This window comes from Octopus bimaculoides, chromosome 11, assembly GCF_046866305.1.
Source record: "Octopus bimaculoides isolate indiv1 chromosome 11, ASM4686630v1, whole genome shotgun sequence".
In the NCBI taxonomy this organism is placed as follows: domain Eukaryota; kingdom Metazoa; phylum Mollusca; class Cephalopoda; order Octopoda; family Octopodidae; genus Octopus; species Octopus bimaculoides.
This window is the reverse complement of record NC_142938.1, coordinates 10,857,091-10,878,837: the sequence shown is the minus strand read 5'-3', so window position 1 is coordinate 10,878,837 and position 21,747 is coordinate 10,857,091. Positions and strand designations below refer to the sequence as shown.

The window sequence follows — 21,747 nt, the reverse complement described above, 5'->3', positions numbered from 1 at the left end:
TATAGCTGAAAATATGACGGGATAATCATGGCTTGAAGCCCTTTGATTACACGTCTGCTTATAGGGGTTCAAAATGAAGCAAAAATGATAATGATAGAATCACATGATCTTAATCTAAGAATATATACTATGATGTGAGTGGTGGTTGTGGTAGTGGTGTGGTAAGTAGCTCGTTTACCAACCACACAGTTCAGGGTTCAGTCCCACTGCATGACACCTTGGGCAAGTGTCTTCTACTATAGCCTCAGGCCGACCAAAGCCTTGTGAGTGGATTTGGGAGACGGAAACTGAAAGAAGCCTGTCGTATATATGTATATATACATATGTGTCTCTGTGTGTGTTTGTGTATCTGTGTTTGTCCCCCCAACATCGCTTCACAACCGATGGTGGTGTGTTTACGTCCCCGTAACTTAGCGGTTCGGCAAAAGAGACCGATAGAATAAGTACTAGGCTTACAAAGAATAAGTCCTGGGATCGATTTTCTCGACTAAAGGCAGTGCTCCAGCATGGCCGCAGTCAAATGACTGAAACAAGTAAAAGTGTAAAGAGTATATCAGAAAAGGAAGAAAAAAAAAACTGGATGGTCATGGTTAGAGTGCCTTTGATCATAACTCTACTCAATGAAGCTTCTCTTGGAGTTAAACAACAAACACCAGGAAACTCACACGTCCTGCCACTGCATCAGTCTGCATTTCATGCCGCAGCATGCGACTGCACAGAATGCCAGCATTGAAATAGGATTTCCCACTGTTCTATTGTTACGTCAATAGTACAGTTGCACTACAATGCACTGTTGATGTTACACAATCAGCTCGGTGTTGCAGTGCACACAACAAAGGCGAAATGCGTTTTGGGTTGTTAAGTGAGGGGGGTGAGGGGATACAATAAAATTGTGTGGTTAGTTTCGTACAGCAAACGCTCAGCTTGAAATTCATTTAATGATTTATTGCTTACAAGGTATATACAACCCCCCACCACACACACACATATATATATATGTATGTATGTATGAATTGCTTTATGTGTGGCCATGTTGGAGCACACACGTAAATATATGTAGATATATGTGTATATATAAATATATATATGTGTATATATAAAAATATATATATATAATTATTACTTATTTCTATATATTTATAGCATCATCATTTATAATTATTATTATCATATATATACATATATTTAATAATACAGATATATATATATATATACACATATATATATGTATATATATATATAATTATTATTTATTTCTATATATTTGTAGCATTATCATTTATTATTATTATTATTATTATTATTATATATATATATATATATATATATATATATATATATATATATATATATATTTAATAATACAGATATATACATACACATAGATGTATATATGTATATTATAGAGATAGATAGAGAGATAGAGAGAGAGGGAAAGAGACAGACAGACAGACACACACACATTCACATATATTATGTCACATCTTATATATCACAGAAATGTGTGTGTGTGAGAGAGAGTGTGACAGACAGACAGACAGATGTTATACTGTATCTCAGTTTTAGAAGTGGTTCACTGTATCACTGCATATTATAAGAGATATACATTGAATGTTGACAACAGGAAGGAAATCCAGACATAAGATGCTTCCCTGAAGAGTCTTCCAACCCATGCTGCCATGGGAAAATGGACATAAAACGACAATGCCTATATGCTGTCAGTAAACACTGACAAAATTTGAAATCAGAACGAAGAGAAATGAAAAGAGAATACAAGAAGGAAATATGTAATTCTACATTCTACTTGTTCTGCTACATTAATGCTATCACCACATGGGTCGTGGCTAAGAATTATAAGGATTATGTTGTTGTTGGCACTCCGTCGCTTACGACATCGAGGGTTCCAGTTGATCCGATCAATGGAACAGCCTGCTCGTGAAATTAACGTGCAAGTGGCTGAGCACCCCACAGACACGTGTACCCTTAACGTAGTTCTTGGGGATATTCAGCGTGACACAGTGTGACAAGGCTGACCCTTTGAATTACAGGCACACCAGAAACAGGAAGTAAGAGTGGGAGAAAGTTGTGGTGAAAGAGTATGGCAGGGTTCGCCACCATCCCCTGCCGGAGCCTCGTGGAGCTTTAGGTGTCTTCGCTCAATCAACACTCACAACGCCCAGTCTGGGAATCGAAACCGCGATCCTACGACCGCGAGTCCGCTGCCCTGACCACTGGGCCATTGCGCCTCCACGCTGGTCAGTATAACTTCACAAGAAAGTAATGCTCAGAGAGCTGAATGAGTGTATCCCAAACCAGCCGCAGAGCATATGATAGTACTGATAAGGTCAAAGATTTCTGAAATTTGTCCATAGTATGTGGAATCTGGAACAGGCTCTTTATTTCAACCTTATTGGTGAAGGCACACGGCTCAGTGGTTGGAGTGTCAGGCTCAGCATCATCATCATCATCATCACCAACATCGTCATCATCAACATCCTAATCATCCTACTGTCATCACCACCACCACCACCACCACCACCACCACCACCACCACTACTATCGTTGTCATCATCATTATCAGCATCAGCTGCATGACCAATACCACTGTCACTGCCATCATCATCATCATCATTGTCATCATCATCATTGTCATCATCATTATCACCACCATCATCGTCATCATCCTCATCATCATCATCATCATCATCACCACCATCATCATCATCATCATTGTCATCATCATCATCGTCATCATCATCGTTATCATCATCATCATCATCATCATCATGATTGTCATTGTCATCATTGTCATCGCCATCATAAATAACGTCGACATTGTCGTTGTCATCATCGCTGCCGACATCATCATCATCATCAATATCACCATCGCCATCGTTGTAATCATCATCGACGTCGTCATAACCATCATCACCATCACAGTTATCATCGTTATCGTCATCATCCTCACCATAGCTATTTGTCTCACTACCACCCTGACTACGGCAATCGGTGGCAACTACAGCCATCACAACCAATGCACCACACTGCCGCCAACGCCTATACCACCAGCATCCATTCGCCAGATTCATAACCCTTTAAACACCACACACACACACACACACACACACACACACACACACAGAGAAAGAAAAGATGGAAATAGGTGAAGTGGAAGGGGAGAAAGGAACAATGAGAGAGAGAGGCAGGGAGAAGAATGGCAAGGGTTGAAGAGGTGGGAGGGGGAAGAGTGCTGTTGCAATGGTGGGGGGAGGGGCACACAGCAAGAGAAAGTCAGATAGTGGTGGTGGTAGGGCGGGGGAAGTGATGAAGAGGCTGGGATCATGGATGCTGGGCAGATGTAAACACATACCTGGTTGACACGTCATTTTGTTTACAACAATTTCTTCAGCCAGTCAGTCCAGAAATATTCACACTCACACACACACACACACACACACACACACACACACACGCATGCTTGCAGGCATACATTCACACACACACACATAGACAGACACAGAGACATTCGTACAGAGACAAACATCCACACACACACACACACACACACACACACATACGTACAGAGACAAACATCCACACACACAAACGCACACACATAGACAGACGCAGAGACATTCGTACAGAGACAATCATCCACATACACACACACATATGTATGCGTGTGTACGTGTGTGTGTATGTGTACGTGTATAGGCAGATACACAGACACAAACAGATGTAGAGAAACACACACACACACACACACATACATACACAGAGTGACAGATGTGAACATGCATATAAACATACAGACACATACCAACTCATACACACACACACACACACACAAACAAACCCACACACAAACCTACACACTCACATGCATGAAGATATGCACATGTACACAGATATGCAGACACATGCGCACTCACACCCACACATAAACACACACATATATATATAAAGACACACATACACATTCGCACACAGACATACAGGTGGAGATGAGGTTAGACAGGGAATCCATTCCAAGACTTACGACACGGCGCCACCCTTCCATGCATCTCACCATTCCATTGTGCATCACACCACATTGCACCGTACTGCACTGCCCGCCTGCCGCATACTGGCAGTAGCATGGTGCAAGCCTCAGCACACCACGCGTTTGACAGCCATGCATTGTCACCACCACCACCACCATCGTCATCGTCGTCGTCGTCATCACAAACGAAAGGGGTGACATTCAGACAGACAGACAGACAGACAGACGGACGGATGGGTTACGAAGGGAGAAGTCCCTATCGCTGCCAATGCCACCTTTTAACGTCGTCCCCTCTCGTCAGCATTGTCAGCACATCACCCCAGTCGTAACTACCACCACCATAATCATCATCATCATCGTCATCATAATCATCATCATTGTCGTCATCATCATCATCACCACCACCATCATAATCATTACCATAACCATCATCATCACCATCATCATCACCACAGTCAACTCCGCCACCACCATTACCATCATCATCATCATCACTACCATCATTCTCACTACTGCCAAAACTATATGCTATCATCATCACCATCATCATCATCATCATAATTATCATCATCATCATCATCATCATGGTCATCATCATCATCATCATCATCATCATCATCATCATCATCATCACATCATTAATCTAAGAAGGCATTCAGACAATCATTGTGAGACAAATACACAAGCAAACGGACAGAAGGACGGACAGGACTGCAGAATAGTCACAAACAATGGGAGCTGTCCCATCACCACCACCACCACCACCGCCACCACCACCACCACCACCGCCACCACCACCACCACCACCACCACCACCACCATCACCGCCCCCACTTTCCGGTGGAGCCAGCCATCAACCGAAGTTCCAACCATCAACCGAAGTCATCCTTCAGTCTCTAGCCAACACTTTCGCAATAAGAAGCTGGAAGCGGATTGACTGAGAGATAAGAGACGAGTGTGAGGGGGCTGGTTGTAAGGCAAATAAACAGAGAGAGAGAGGGGGGGGAGGAAGAAAAGAAAGAAAGAAAGAAAGAAGGAAAGTAAATGAGAAAGGAACGAAGCTGGGGGAAAAAATTTGGATGAGAGGAGTATGGAGGGGGTAGGGAATGAACAAACAACCCCACCAAGACAAAATATTCAAAAACTATACATCGCACTCCAACCCTTGAAGCCAAATATAAACACCACCTGCTAAGGGGGTGGGGGAAAGAGCAAACCAAAGACAAATAATGTTGGAAGAAAAAATAATATTTTGTTTTTGAAATGGTTGTTCTGATAAGAATTTCGTTCCATAGCCATTTGTGGGATTTTCAGTTTTGAAACCCACAGCAGGGTAATCTGGATGAGTGCCTTCTGGTTTTGTTTTTTTTTATTTTTAGCTGTTTTTAGCTGTAGGTTAACCAATGTTTTTTTATTTTATGAGTGGAATTTGATGCATGGAAACTGTGTAGAAGCCTATCATCATCTTCATCATCATCAACGTCATCGATGTCATTGTTTTAATGTTCCCCTATGCAAAGGCGGTGGGCTGGCAGAACCGGTAGCACACCGGGCGAAAAAGCTTAGCGGTATTTCATCTGTTTTTATGTTCCGAGTTCAAATTCCGCCAAGGTCGACTTTGCTTTTCATCCTTCCGGGATCGATAAATTAAGTACCAGTTTCATACTGGAGTCGATCTAATCAACTGGTCTCAACCTCCCCAAAAAATTTCAGGCCTTGTGCCTAGTGTAGAAATGAATGTAACCCTGTGCAGAAGATTCTCATCATCATCATCATCATCATCATTTTAATATTTCCCTTCCTCATGCTTGTTAAATACAGGGGTCAGTGTAATGAACTGACCCCTTAAAACTGCTGGCCTCATACCAAAATTTAAGACAATTATCATTATCATTATTATTATTGTAATCAGTCAGTGGCACAATTGGTAGCATGCTAGACAAAATGCTTGGTGGTATTTTGCCCATCTTTACACTCTGAGTTCAAATTCCACCAGGGTCATCATTGCCTTTCATCCCCTCAGGGTCGATAAAATAAGTACCAGTCGAGCACTGGGGGGGTCAATATGATTGACTAGCCCTATCACCTCTAACTATGTTGGCCTTGTGCCAAAATTTGAAACCGACATCAGTGTCTTTGTTTTTGTTGTTGTTGTTGCCATTAAGCAACAGTCCTGAGTTCTGTAAACTGGCAGAGTTTTCAGAACATTGGCGTGAATGCTTTGTTGTACTGGATCTGGCCATCTGGTCCCTGAGTTCAAATCTTGCTGAGGTCAACCCTACTTTTTATCCTTCTAAGATCAATTCTTCTCTTTCTCTTCATCTAGCTCTCTCTCTCTCTCACACACACACACACATACACCCACACTCACTCTGAATTGACTAAAATTGCACCATGGGACAGGCTGATCAAGAGAGGGTATCAGTATACTCTCAGATGACAGTGCCCACTAATGCCAGCTGGAGCAACACATCAAATAAAACTGCATCTTAGCTGCAGCAATAAAACAGTTAAACCTTGCAGAAAGGTAGAGAGAAAAGCAAAATGTTTCTCAAGTCAATGAAGTGCTAGTACCAGTAATATTCTGGTACTGAATTATAAATCTGAATAATACAGTCCTATATTTAAGAGATGAGGAATTATGTACATTATTTACGTTATTTACATTATTTACATTTGACGGATATTTGTCTTCATTTTGTTTGTTGTTAACACAATGTTTCAGCTGATATACCCTCCAGCCTTCATCAGGTGTTTTGGAGAAATTTCAAGCCTGGGTTCTCATTCGTAAGGTATTTTTCCAATGTTATTATTATTATTATTATTATTATTATTATTATTATTATTATTCAGGTCACTGCCTGGAATTGAACACGGAATCTTGGGGTTAGTAGCCCATGTTCTTAACCACTATGCGATATGCCCTGAATAATAATAATAATAATGATAATAACATCGAAAAAGCCTTAGGAATGAGAACCCAGGTTCGAAATTTCCCCCAAGACACCTGATGAAGGCTGGAGAGTATATCAGCTGAAAAGTTGTGTTAACAACAAACAAGATGAGGGCAAATATCTGTCAAATGTAAATAATGTAAATAATGTATAAATCTGAAATTGAATAATTAAGATGATAACACAAATTTAATTCAAAGGTACAGAAATAAAACATTAATAAATGAATGACCACTAAGATAAAAATAAACATGACCAAAAATATACATATATACACATAAATATATATATCATCATCATCATCATCGTTTAATGCCCGTTTTCCATGCTGGCATGGGTAGGACGGTTTGACTGGGGACTGGCAAGCCAGGAGGCTGCACCTGACTCCAATCTAATCTGTGAAGATGGTGCTTTTTACATGTCAGCGGCACAGGGAACCAGCCAGGTGGCACTGGCATCGGCCACAACTACAATTTCCATTTTTGGTTTCAAGTTGATTGAGACTCTGATTGTGATTTTGATCTTGATATATATATATATATATATATATATATATATTCGAACGAGGTCGTTGCCAGCGCCGCTGGACTGACTCCTGTCTGTGCAGGTGGCATGTAAAAACACCATTTGAGCGTGGCCGTTGCCAGTACCGCCAGACTGGCCTTCGTGCCGGTGGCACATAAAAAGCACCCACTACACTCTTGGAGTGGTTGGCGTTAGGAAGGGCATCCAGCTGTAGAAACTCTGCCAGATCAGATTGGAGCCTGGTGCAGCCATCTGGTTCGCCAGTCCTCAGTCAAATCGTCCAACCCATGCTAGCATGGAAAGCGGACGTTAAACGACGATGATGTATATGTTATGATGTATGTATGTACAGGATTTATTGGCGCTTGAGAAGGCAAAAAAGGCAAATGAACAACAATTTGATGGGATTATAGACAAATAAGCTGCTGCAATGATATTTTTATCTGAGTGGTCACCCAAGTAACTGACAGATACATGGTTCAATTTCTCTCAGAGGATTTTTGTTACTCTTGTCTTTCTTAAACTGGTGATTTTATAATATGTAATCATTTTTTTTTTTATACCAACATCATTCTCATCATCATCCTTATCACCATCAACATCATCATCATCATCATCACCACTATTATCACAAGCGCCAGCACAATCGATTTTGCTGACATCACCTTCACTAACATTCAAGATTAATTATCATTAGCACAATTACAACCATCTTGACACCATCACCACCACCATCACAATCACCACTACCACTACCACCACAAACACCACTACTACTACCACCACCACCATCACAAACACCACCACTACCACCACCACCACCATCACCACAAACACTACTGTCATCACCATCATCACAAGCATCATCAGTACTGTCATCACCACCATCATAATTATCATCGCTATCACCATCAAGTTCATGTTTTTACCATTCTCGCAGAGGTTGGCTGAGAGTTCTTTAGCATAGCATCTTGCCACTTGTAGTTCTTCATCTTGTAGCCCTTAATAACAGCTTCTTGAGATTATTGGCCAAAAGGAGTGACAACAGCCTGGAGATCAGTTGCCATCCTTCAGCCCATGTCTTCTCCGGTCTTCCACTTCCAGGTCCCTTCAACTTGTGTTACTTGGCACCTCTTTAGGCAACTGTCATCCTCCATACACAACACATAACCATACAACCAAAAGTATTCCCACTTGCATACAACATCTCCCTTCTTATATCTAATTTATCTCTCAGCTCATTTAACTTTTTATCATCCATGCTCACTAACATTACATATTGAGTGCAACATGCTTGCTTCATTTCTTCCCATCTTTCCTGCCTCTGCATTAAGTGCTCGTATTTTACAACCCATGCAACAGAGCACTTCATAACGCTTAAATCATACCCTCCACTCTTCACTCACACTCAGTAGAAGCAATAGCTCTCTGACCTTTTTCCAGCTCACTCATACTCTGGCTCACTATACTTTTGGAGTGCCTTCATTCACTTCAGTTTTGGTCACCAAGGTAACAGAAGCTATCAACTATGTCCATTGAGCAGCTAAGCATTTGGAAAAGTTTCTTTTATGGATGGGCTACAGCTAGTTTAACCAATTATATGCATTTACTGCAAACTAAGTCTTTCTTACAGTCAGCCTGCCTGTGAGCCTGCAGCAAGAGGGGGAGGAGAAGAAAGAGAAGAGAAATTGAGAGAGAGAGAGTGGGATAGAGAGCAAGAGTGGTGCTGTAAGAGAGAGGACTATATATATATATATATATATATATATATATATATATATATATATATATATATATATATATAAGGGAGAGAGAGACAGAGAGACAATAGGGAGAGAGATTGGAAAGGAAACAAGAGTTACATATATATATATTTATATATATATACACACACATGATCATTATCATCGTCGTTTAACGTCCGCTTTCCATGCTAGCATGGGTTGGACAATTTGACTGAGGACTGGTGGACCAGGAGGCGAATCGTCCAACCCATGCTAGCATGGAAAGCGGACGTTAAACGACGATGATGATGATGATGTGTGTGTATATATATATGTATATATATATATGTAACTCTCTCCTTATTGTCTCTCTGTCTCTCTCTCCCTTATATATATATATATATATATATATATATATATACATATATATATATATATATACATATATATATATAGAGAGAGAGAGAGAGACATAGAGAGGGAGAGGAAGAGAAAGAGGGAGAAAAAGAGAGACAATGGTGTTGTAGAGAGAAAGCATCTTTTGTACTTTAATCAGTTCAAATTGTTATGTTTCCGTGACTAGCTTCCTATCCCAGTGGAGTATCATTTCATCTGTTTAACATCATGTGTCTACTAATTCTGTGTACCTAAACACTGACCTTCTCTGACCCTAAATAAAGTATAGAAGAGTCCCCTTTAACAAAACCCTGTAATTTAAGGCTACGGCAAAAACCACTTCAAATACTTGTGTGTGTGTTAACCGTACAGTTTTTTGTTTGTTTGTTTTTTTCTTTAGAAGAACTGGATAAGAACATCCTTCAAATAGATTTTATTTGGTTTCTCCTGTTTATTTGCTATTTATGCAAATTCTCATTGAAGAGATCTGTGAACCATTTTAAAGGAATGCGGGGTGGGTGGGTTATGAAATGTAGGAGTAAACTTATAAACTAATGACTAGTAAAAAGAGTCTGAAACAATGTTTTTAGTTAGTTTATTTTGAATTTAATTTATTTTCAGATAAAATTTATATTTAAAAAAAAATATAAAAGAAAAATAACAAAAAGTCTTAATTAATATCACGCATTTTCCAAAAGGAAAAGTTAAGAAAAATGTTTTTGAAACTGTTTAGAGTTCCTTTTCTTTTTGCTTCTTCATCAGACTGATAGTTTCTTGAGAAACCAATTAATCTTGTTTTGTTCAAAAGAATTGTTTCATCGAATCATGAATAAGAGCATTTTCCAATTGATTCCATGTTTTTCCTAAGGCAAAACGGTAAAAATTAGTTGCTGAACTCTGGAGATCATATTAGATATAAACTCATAGAGATGTTCTGAATTCCAAAATGTTGTTATGGTTGAAGAATTAGAACACCAGTAGAGGTATGGTAAGTAATATATGTATTTGACAGAGGGATCAAAGGTCTAAAAGTCGACCTCACCCTTGACATGTTCAATTTGTAGAGTTGATCACCCACTAAAACATTCAATAGGTTAGCTTTGTGCAATAGGAATGCTTCAATAGAGTTGGCTGGCATTACCAAAAATAGCAGCAGGAATGATAACTCCATCGTTTTATTTTTCTTTAAACGCCAATGGAACAGAATCACAACTGAAGTTACGGAATCACATTAATCAAGGACTGATTTTCTCAGCCTTCAGAAGTTTCCAAAGGTCAGGGTTATGCCACAGCATACACGGTGCCGCTGTCAGTAAACAGAGACTATTCACTGCTACTATTCCGCATGAAACATGTAGCAGAAAGTCTTTCTTGTCTGGGACCGCCTTTAGAAAGTCAATGAATGCACAACTGTAACACACACAGTTGGAAACTGACACAAAGAATGCTTTGGCAATTCCACGTGACATACGATAGTGGGTCTTAGCCAGAATTTCTTCAATTCTTTGTACACAAGTTTCATTAACATCTCTGTGAAGGATTTCACCAAAGCAAAACTGTAATGGACTTTCAGAAATGGAGCCAATTTCTAGCATTCAAATATTATATTTGAAAGACTTCTGGCCATTTGGTATTTCCTTATTCTTCACCGATATTATCTATTATATTTAGTTTTAACTTTGATTTCACTCCAATTTTCTTTTAATTCCCTTTAATTTCCATTCCGTTCTATGTTTAGAAAAAAGGTATCACAGGTAGTAAATTAGCTGGCACTAATTGTTATTTCCAATTACCAAAATCAGAGTGAAATTAGCTGAAAGTCTGCAGGTGAGACTGAAATTGACCAAGTTTGCAGTGACATGCATATTCCATCTACTTACTTGGTGGTGTGAATGGTGACGATTCTGGTAATACTCGTCACTAATTCTCCGAAGTTCCTGTCCAATCGCACGGATGTGTTCATGCCGACGAAGAGGCACCTCAGGTAATGAGTGCGCTCTGTCCCGTGGTACTGGTACCAAATCTGGCAGTGGATCTTGGCGTGGTGAAACGCTAGAATCTTCTCCTTCGGAGTATAATCGGCGTGATACACTACCTGTAATTGAAAAGAAAACGAAAAACACAGTTAGACATATATTTTAAACATATTGAGCAAAATAATTATTTATCACAAAAAATTCCAAATGTTATATTTATGTATATACATATATATATGTATGTGTATATATATATATATATATATATATATATATATATGTATGTGTGTATATATATATATATATATATATATATATATATATATATATATATATATATAAAGAATAAAACAATGCAGTATAAAACAAAAAATGTTGTAATTTAGTTATCCATAGTCCGATGATATTTCGGAATACAATTCCTTCTTCAGATGTTCTTAGATGGAGTCGCTGCTATAACCAATTATTGTTCTGATATAACTGATTATAGCAGAGACTCCATCTAAGAACATCTGAAGAAAGAATTGTATTCCGGAATATCATCGGACTATGGATAACTAAATTACAACAGGTATATAGTCCATTTTTGTATTATAGTGCATTGTTGTACCATTCAAAACTTTTTATTCATTACAAACGATACACAATGCTTCAAGCGAACTACAATACTCTCCTATATATATATATATATATATATATATATATATATATATATATATATATATATAATTCAATAATAGGATAAAGTCTTTATAAGAATTTATCAAGTAGTTAGCATGAAAAAACCTCATAAGGGAGAAAAAACCCATCGTTTATTCCCTATAAATATATTTATTTATATAAGGGCATTACTATACAATAATGCCTCACGCTAAGAGGGACTCTAAAAGTCAAACTACCATAATAAACACCTTTTTACACATAACAAACACATTTACGGTCATAATGATAAACTTTTATTAATCTTATCTCCATCTTCTCGTTTTGTGTGTGTGTGTGTGTGCGTATACACAGACACCGTCATACACGCAATAGTATATATATATATATATATATATATATATATATATATATATATATATATATATATATATATATTTGTTTTGCAAGATTTATTGGCTAAACTGGCAATATGACCATCCCCAAGTACAACAATATAAGATTGGAAAAGTATATATATATATATATATATATATATATATATATATATATATCGTTTATTGAACGAAAGCTCCACGAGGCTCCGGCAGGGGATGGTGGCGAACCCTGCTGTACTCTTCCACCACAACTTTCTCTCACTCTTACTTCCTGTTTCTCTTGTGCCTGTAATTCGAAGGGTCAGCCTTGTCACACTGTGTGTCACGCTGAATATCCCCGAGAACTACGTTAAGGGTACACGTGTCTGTGGACTGCTCAGCAACTTGCACGTTAATTTCACGAGCAGGCTGTTCCGTTGATCGGATCAACTGGAACCCGCGATGTTGTAAGCGACAGAGTGCCAACACACGCACACTATCGTCATTATAAAAGTGGCGAGCTGGCAGAATCTAGCATTCTGGGCAACATGCTTTGCGGCATTTCATTCACCTTTACGTTCTAAGTTGAAATTATGCAGAGAGGGAGAGAGTGAGTGAGAGAGAGAGAGAGAGAGAGAGACAGACAGACAGACAGACAGACAGACAGACATAGCAAGACAGAGAGAGAGGGAGATAGAGAGAGAGAATGAGTGACACAGATCAAACGACCGTGTATCACGTGACCCAATATTACGAGCAGACGACGTATCACGTGACTAACAGACGCGGAGAAAACAAACACCTGTCTTTCAATGATGTTACTATTGTGTTATGTCATAGTTAAGATGTGTCATAACTTTAACATTTATTTGGCCTTCGTCATACGCACACACACACACACATACACATACATTTGTGTGCAGATACAATCTCTTTTGCACACTAACACGGATAATCAACGTGCTATGTACACACAAACATGCATGCACACATCGATACATACACACACATATACACACAGAAAGAAAAACAGACAGAGAAATGCACATACATACACAGGCACTCATAAACTTATATATAGTCGTAGATACGGGTTAATCAAACATACACAAAATCGCAGATATCCATACATTTTCATGTACGTGAAGCTCCGTACAAAATATTTATGCACACACACACGCGCGCACACACGCGTACACAGAGACGCGCGCGCAAACACACAAGAGGCGGGAGGGGGAGAAAGTAAGAGATATAAAGTGAAAAGGTGAGGGAGAAATAGGGAGACGAGGAAAAAAAGGGTTAGAAAGAGATGTAATAAAAGAGATAGAGAGAGATATAGAATGAGGGAGAAAAAGAAAGGGAGGGAAAGAAAGAGAGAGAAATGTAATGAAAGAGAAAGAGAGATATATATAATAAGGGGGAAAAGAAAGAGAAAGAGAGAGATATATATGTAAGGGGGGAAAAGAAAGAGACAGACACGTAATAAGAGAGATAGACAGACGGAGAGAGACAGACAGACAGAGAGAGGGAGAGGGAGAGAAGAGAGAGAGAGAGGAGAATGCAATGTGGATCAAGGGAGATAATATACAGAGCTTTCTTCACACACGCACTTATAATTCTCGCATGAGGTAAATGAGTGCTATGTCCAGATGCGAGAAATGTAATGACCTCTATTTGGTGATTAGCATCGGAACTTAAGGGGGTTTTAGGGAAAGGGGTTCGACGGTTTGGGGTTATAGGGTTATAAGGAAGGCTAATGAACCGATCTACTTATTTCGATGCGTAAACCAGAAAAAGCCGTGTTTCGTGTCTATGAAAATCGTTCGTTTGTTTGTACTCAATTTTCTTAAGTTTTGTAGTCGTAACACACACACTACAAATATGAAAATACACTCACCAGTACAAACATACACACACACACTATATATATATATATACACACACACACACACATACATACCACGCACTTATACATCATTATTATACGTCTGGCTTTTCCGTATGTCATCCTGTCTGGCACCAACCAGGACATATCCAGGAATCATTACTTGTTTCGATTTTTTCAACATCGGACATCCTCATCCAAGGGCGACTCAGACAGGAATTGATCCAAACCCCAGGTTATGTCCAGTTTGCACTGCTCCTGATCACACCGCCCCTTCTAGTACCAGCGCCTCCTAATCGACAACCACTTAGAGGTTAACTTCCAATATCCCCATACGGTAGCCTTCCGCCACATGGCGCCTGTGATACCAACCATGTTGTTAAGTCTGCAGACGAACTGGCCTTTTATCTCTCCGCATTCGATCTTGAATTTGATCACCATGCTTGATAACTATATATATATATATATATATATATACATATAGTGTGTGTGTGTGTGTGTGTGTGTATATACACACGCGAGGGGGTGCCGAAAAGTTCCAGGTTTTAAGGATGTTGCGAAAGGCCTGGTTGGAGGCCCAACCTTCCGTTTTTTTTTTGGTTTTTTTTCAAGAGCTTAGAAAAAACTGAAGGATTGCTGCAATAAGTATGTGAATCTGAGAGGAGGAATATAATAAATAAAATGGATCTTTTAATTTAAGATTCAATAAAACCATAATTAACTGATCCTTCTGTATTTTCTTTTCCCCCAAGCCAGGAACTTTTCAGCACCCCATCGCGTGAGTGTGTGTGTATATATATACACTCACATACATGCGTATAAAAATCACACACACATATACGTATGTTGTTCAAGTATTCTTTGTAGTTTAGATCCAAGGAATTGTAACCGTAACCATTCTTTATTTTTATTCTGGCATTGTATATCATGGACTACATTGCCCAGTGTGTTTTTCCTTTTATTCAGATGACAGAATCAGACGCGAGGAAGATTTGACTGCTGTTTCTAGAAGACTGGGTGACGACGTAGGGAATACTTGTTTAGGGGCTCTTTATATTCATTCGCCGGTTTCAGTCGCTGAACTGCGGCCATGCCGAAGCAAAAGCAATATAGTGTCGCAGTTTAATGAAACGCATGAGACTATATACCTCTCCCACCTTATGTCACTGTTGTCGTTCGTTGCTGTCTAGCCCCCACCATTCCTATTTTAAGACGATGGGGGTTGTTATTTGGCTGTTGTTTCTAGCATGTCGACTGACGACACAGATTTCTCGTTTGTTGACTCACTGTATTATTGTGACGCTATTATACTAATAGTTGCTATTATCTGCACAAATCGTTTAATGCATTAAATATTTAATTACTATTGCAATGCATTAACTGTTAGTTAGTTAATTAATTAATAATAGTTAATTTTATAGACTGGCTTGAAAAGAGACACAGTGTCTGTTAAGCAATTGCAGTTACTTTGTTATTCTTTTTCATTATCTAAAAATAAAATAAAAAATTAAATTAAAACAGAGACTTCTTCTCTTCAACGTTTGTCATTACAGCTTTAATCAATCTTAACTGCCTGCAGTAAACAACAACAACAACAACAATAATAATAATGGTTTCAAATTTTGGCACAAGGCCAGCAATTTCATGGGAAGGAATGTGTCGATTACATCAACCCCAGTGTTTCATTGGTAATTATTTCATCGGTCCCAAAGGCAAAGTCGACCTAGGCAGAACTTGAACTCAGAACGCTAAGCATTCTGTCCGGGTGCAGATGATTCTGTCAGCTCACCGCCTTTTTTTAAAATAATTATAATAATCCTTTATACTATAGCAGGGGTCCCCAAATTTTTTAGGGCATCGACCCTTTCGTGGAATTCTTGACTCTTCATCGACCTCCAGGCATATACAAGAAAATAAATAATAATTAAGTAGGTGTGGCTTTATCGACCCCTTGAATAGTCCCATCGAACCCAAGGGATCATAACCTCTTTGGAGACCCCTGTACTATAGGCACAAGGCCTGAAATTTAGTGGGGAGGGGAAGCTAGTCGATTATATCGTCCCCAGTGCTTAATTGGTATTTATTTCATCGATTCCGAAAAGATGAAAGGCAAAGTCGACCTCGACAGAACTTGAACTCAGAACACGAAGACAGACAAAATGCCGCTAAGCATTTTCTCCTGCGTGCTAAAGATTCTGCCAGTTCGCCACCTTTTCTTAATTATATTGTGAGGAAAAAAAAAAACAAACGATAATCTAATAACGGATGGGTCTGGTTCCACTAATAGTTCTTTTTGATACAGAGACAAGCCCTGAAATCTTGTAGGGTGGGAGCTGGTTGATTACCTCGACTCCAGTATTTGACTTGGTCTTGGCACCTCAAATAATATTAATAACAGTAATTCCTTACAAAAATTCACGGTTCAAAATGGCGTGTAAGCAATGCTTTAGCTTCGTGTGAATCTTGAGCTTTGTATAAAAGCAAACAACAGACAAATCATAGCTGAAGTATTTAAATATTTTCTGACTGCGAAGCGATGTCATAGTCGTAGTGATGTGGCTTTACGATGACCATATCCGTATCTGTTGCAGCAGGACGTCCTAGATATATGGACAGTGGTTTAATGGTTTAGGTGGTGGTAGAGGTGGGTCTTATTTGAGCTTTCTAAAGAGACATCAACTGATCAGAGCTGGAAGCATCTCAGCTCTTGTGACGCAACGTAAAGTGTGAGTGCGTATGTGTAGTCCCAATACTGATCCAGATATATGAACAGTACTCCAATGCAGGTAAGCTTTGTATAAGGCTAACAAAGTATTCTCTTGCCTTGATAATCAAATTCAGTCGCTGTGACGTCTAAGATATTGTCTGTACGCGAAGCAGCAGTATGATGATCGTAGAGTCTTACCTTGAGTTTTCTACACTGCATGAGAAGGACATAAACGATCCTAAGCTGACAAAATTAATTGATTTGGTCATAGGATACGAACCATCCTGTCTTCTGTCGTCTCACGATTTTTTTTCTCTGTTTTTTTTTTTGGCAGCAATGAGTAAGCACTATAAAACCGCCTATCATCGAAGACTTTGGGCACAAGTATTTATAAATTTCTCCTCCTCCCACCAACACTACCACAGCGACATCAGGTATTTACTACGGCCAAGCAATCACGAAAGGATTGACTTTGTGTAAAGGCCATGCTGTGTGGCACCAGCTTTCAGAGTTGAATGCTCTTTGTCATTTTTACTCACCGTGTTCTTAGGGATTAAACATTATCGTGATCTTTAAGCGTTCATTATTAAGCTCGACTGGTGCTTAACCTATGACCAACACTGGTTTCCCAAGATTAAGGCCTTCGATTTTAGTAATTCGATCTGGTCCATATCTATTCAACGATTTTTGACTCTTATCCATTGGTATATTTATTAAACAGCTTGTTAATCTTTTCCTTTTATAAAGTTAAATGTCCTTTGAGATTAAACTCCTAAGGACAGTCTTTGAAAGACTTGGCAGCACTAAATTCATTAGACGCCATCAAGAAGACTTAATGAATTTGGTTTTAAACAAAACTTTGTTTAGACCAATTTGCATCTTTTTATTAAGAGGTCATTTTTTTCGCTGGATCTCCTGATTACGCACAGATACCAAGACTTCTTCACCTCAAGGAGTATGCCATGCATGAATAAAATAGTTACGAATATAAAATTGAACCCAAAACTGACTAACAATGCACTTGGTTATATAATCAAACTATTTTATTGCAACGTTTCGAGGTACCCTAAGCGACCTCTTGAGGGAACACTAGATGGGAAATATTGTTTGAGGTCTTTTATGTCATCTCTATGTGTATCCAGCGGTTTAAGTTAGACTTTTATTTTAGTTTTTGCCCGTATAAGTAACATCCCTTAAAGGTAGATCAACGGACTGGTGGAGACTGGTCTTTTTCGTTCCGTTTTTATTGCTGTAGTAACTTTCTTGTTTAATTTATATTCTTCCGAACTCATGTTGCAAATGAGCCTCTAATAAAAACAACGTTTTAGCTATTGCTGTATGGTCTGAGACGGATTAGTCTTAAATACTCCAGTGAAGACAAACAATCTATCACAGGCAACATTTCTGAGCTCAACTGGCAAACAATTCCTCTTCTGACTACTCTAGATGGACTGAGGTAATGTAGAATAATAATGTGTATTGCTTCAGGATGCTATGATGGGAGCTAAATCTCCTAGATAAAACACCAGTCTATTGTAGAAACCACCACCAGTTAATCTGCTTTTTACTCTGTTACCAGATGTAGTTTTAAATTCAGGTCAGTTCACTTGTTTCCTATTCAGTCACTAAGATATTCTAAGCTCAAATCAATTTGAACTTATTTTGTTTCTTATTCGGTCACAAAATGTCGTTCTCATTTCGGATCAGTTCATCTGTTTCCTGTTCAGCCATTTTGAGTTCTAATCAATTAATTTCCATCCTACTTTGTTACCAGATGTTGCTTTGAGTTTAGATCATTTCACCTACTTTCTGTAAAGCCATGAAATAATCTGAACTGAGATTAGTTCTTCTACCCAATTGAGCCACTCGTTATACTCCTGGGTTCAACTCCGGCCAAGATCAGTACTACCTATTGTCCTTTCTTCCAACGTAGGTAAAACAAAAAGTACCAGTCATGTACTGAGGTTGGCCAGCATCTCAAACCCACAGGGTCCGTAGTCATGTGTAAGTTGTAAGAAATCGATTCAATGCGTAGCAATCAGCAAAAAATGTAGTTGACCTTGGTTGGATTTGAACACTGAACATACAGAGATGCGACAACATACTGCAAGATTGTTTTGTACAACGCTCTATTGATTCAGCCACCTCGTTGCCATTTTCGTCCAACCACCACATATCCATTTTGCCGGTCCATTTACCGATTCTGTCATCTTATCGAACGTTATTGATTCTTAATATCGAGCTTGAGACGCAGTCGTTTATCTAGATCCTCGTTATTCGATCGGATGAGAAGCAAAGTTTTGACTTCGGCAGGATTTGAACTTAGAAATGTAGAAACAAGTAGCGAAATATCACAGACATTTTATACGGTTCTTTTACTTATTGTATGCATATCCACAAGAACCTTGATAACGCGTTAATAATGAAGTAACAATGGCTAATAGAAACAGTAAGCTAAGGAAATCCATATTATTTTAGGAAAATAAATTATTGACAATTAGAAAAAAACTCGGAAAACTGTAAATATATTATTTGTAAATGTAATTTTATTTTATTTCATTTCAAAGCTTTTCACAGAGTGGGACATTTTACAATTTTCTTAACTCTTTCTTTCTTTTTCTTTTTTGGTATTTTTCATTTATATATATTTTCATTTTCATTTTATCTAGTTTCAGCTCATGAGCTGTGGCCATGCTGGGGCACATTTTTATCGATATTTTTAATTTGTTTACTGGGTTTTTTTTTTACCAAGTATGTTTGAAATTGTTCTATTTTTTCATTAGTTTTCACAGATTTGCTCACAAAACACACATTCTCTCTCTCTCTTTCTTTCTCTCTCTCTTTCTCTCTCTCTCTCTCTCTCTCTCTCTCTCTCTCTCTCTATATATATATATATATATATATATATATATATATATATATATATATATACATACATACATACATACATACATACATACATACACACACTCACACATTTACCAAGCTTAAAGACAACAAGTGGAATGGTCACGGTTGGCTATCTTTGATCATAGATCTGCTTCATAAACGGTAACCTTGGGCTAAACAACATCACCTACGAAATAAACGCGATATAATATATTCTTCGATACATTACGTCTGAAAAAAAAAAATACGACGAGACAGTCACGACTGGAATGAATATATTTGACTTCTACGTCCGTCTGATTAGGACTGAAGATGTTAAGATTAATGAAATATCTGTTGAGACAGCGGATAGATAAATAAAGATATAATGCACACCTAATTCTTTTTTTTTAATTTTCTGTGTCTGTGTGTAAGGCTCACACTAAAATACGATTTATTGTAAAAGCTATGCAACGCGTCAGTATACACGCACGCACACAAGTGTATGTCGTTGGCAACGATGGAGGATCTCCGTCGTTTTATCAACTGAATTACCTGCTCCTGATATTAACGTAGGAAATGGCCAAAGCATTCGACACACGTGTAACCTTAACATAATTCTGGGGCAGAATCAGCTTACCATATGTGTGTGTGATGAAGATGTACACCGTTTTGAATTACAAATACAATCAACCTTCACGGGCTTCTGTCTCTTTTAATTTTTACTCACATGGCTAGAACAGAAAACGAACAAAATCTCCCCACCTCACCGCACCCCAGGATGTTACGCAGCGTGATGCGAAGGTTTTGATCCTTCGGCTATACTGCTCCTATTAATGCATGGGCTACAGGTATATAACTACTTTCTGTATGGAAATGTAAAAGACAACCTTAGCTAGGACAAAAATAGACAATTCTAATTCAGGTATTGAGCACTCTTAAGCTTTTTTTTTTTCGTAAAACAACGCTGTTCAGAATACAACTTTCAAATGTCTATACACCCAGACACAGACAAGACACTGTATATGCACGTCGGCTCTTCCATATTATTTCACACAAAAATTATGTTTAAAACTACAGTGGGCTTCCTAATTTGATTTCTTCACAAAAGCTTATATATATATATATATATATATATATATATATATATATATGTGTGTGTGTGTTTTGATGCAGACAACACCGGCATAGGATATTTGAACGAAACAATAGTAGTAGTAGTAGTAGTAGTAGTAGTAGTAAGAATACAAGAGGTCACAGTTCAGTTGAAGGTCACTAGTGAAGCCATGACTTAGCATTATTGAAACTCCCAAACCAATACTAACGTTACCTTCGACCACCACCATCACCACCAACAACAACAAGAGTAAAAACATCAGCAACGCCGACAACACTTGTTACTAAAAATACTACTACTGCTGCTGCTGCCACTATCAAAAGCTACTAGTACAAAACGTGGAATAAATAAGCTTGGCTCGAAATACTAGTAAAATAGTAGTACGGTTAGCTACTACAATATCCCTCAAACCACACCCTGTCGTCTTAAATAAAGAACATTGGAATAATATATTCTTGAACAACAACAAAAAAAAAGATGATAAATAAATGAATATATATATAGATATGCGACGTGATGGTCATGATTTGACAGTCG

General features: G+C 38.4%; 1 protein-coding gene across 5 annotated transcripts in view; it reads right to left on the bottom strand.

Moving 5' to 3' along the window:
- The window catches only part of LOC106874024 (uncharacterized), a 127,646-nt gene that overhangs the window by 8,925 nt on the left and 96,974 nt on the right, over positions 1 to 21,747 (bottom strand). For 3 of the 5 annotated variants that reach the window (XM_089359474.1, XM_089359473.1, XM_089359472.1), the window contains exon 3: positions 11,522 to 11,736. In XM_089359474.1, coding sequence (XP_089215600.1) covers positions 11,522 to 11,736 — 215 coding nt within the window. Of the gene's footprint in view, positions 1 to 10,224; positions 10,505 to 11,521; positions 11,737 to 21,747 lie in introns of those variants that run through there. The other 2 variants (XM_089359476.1, XM_089359475.1) reach the window with 1 other exon arrangement.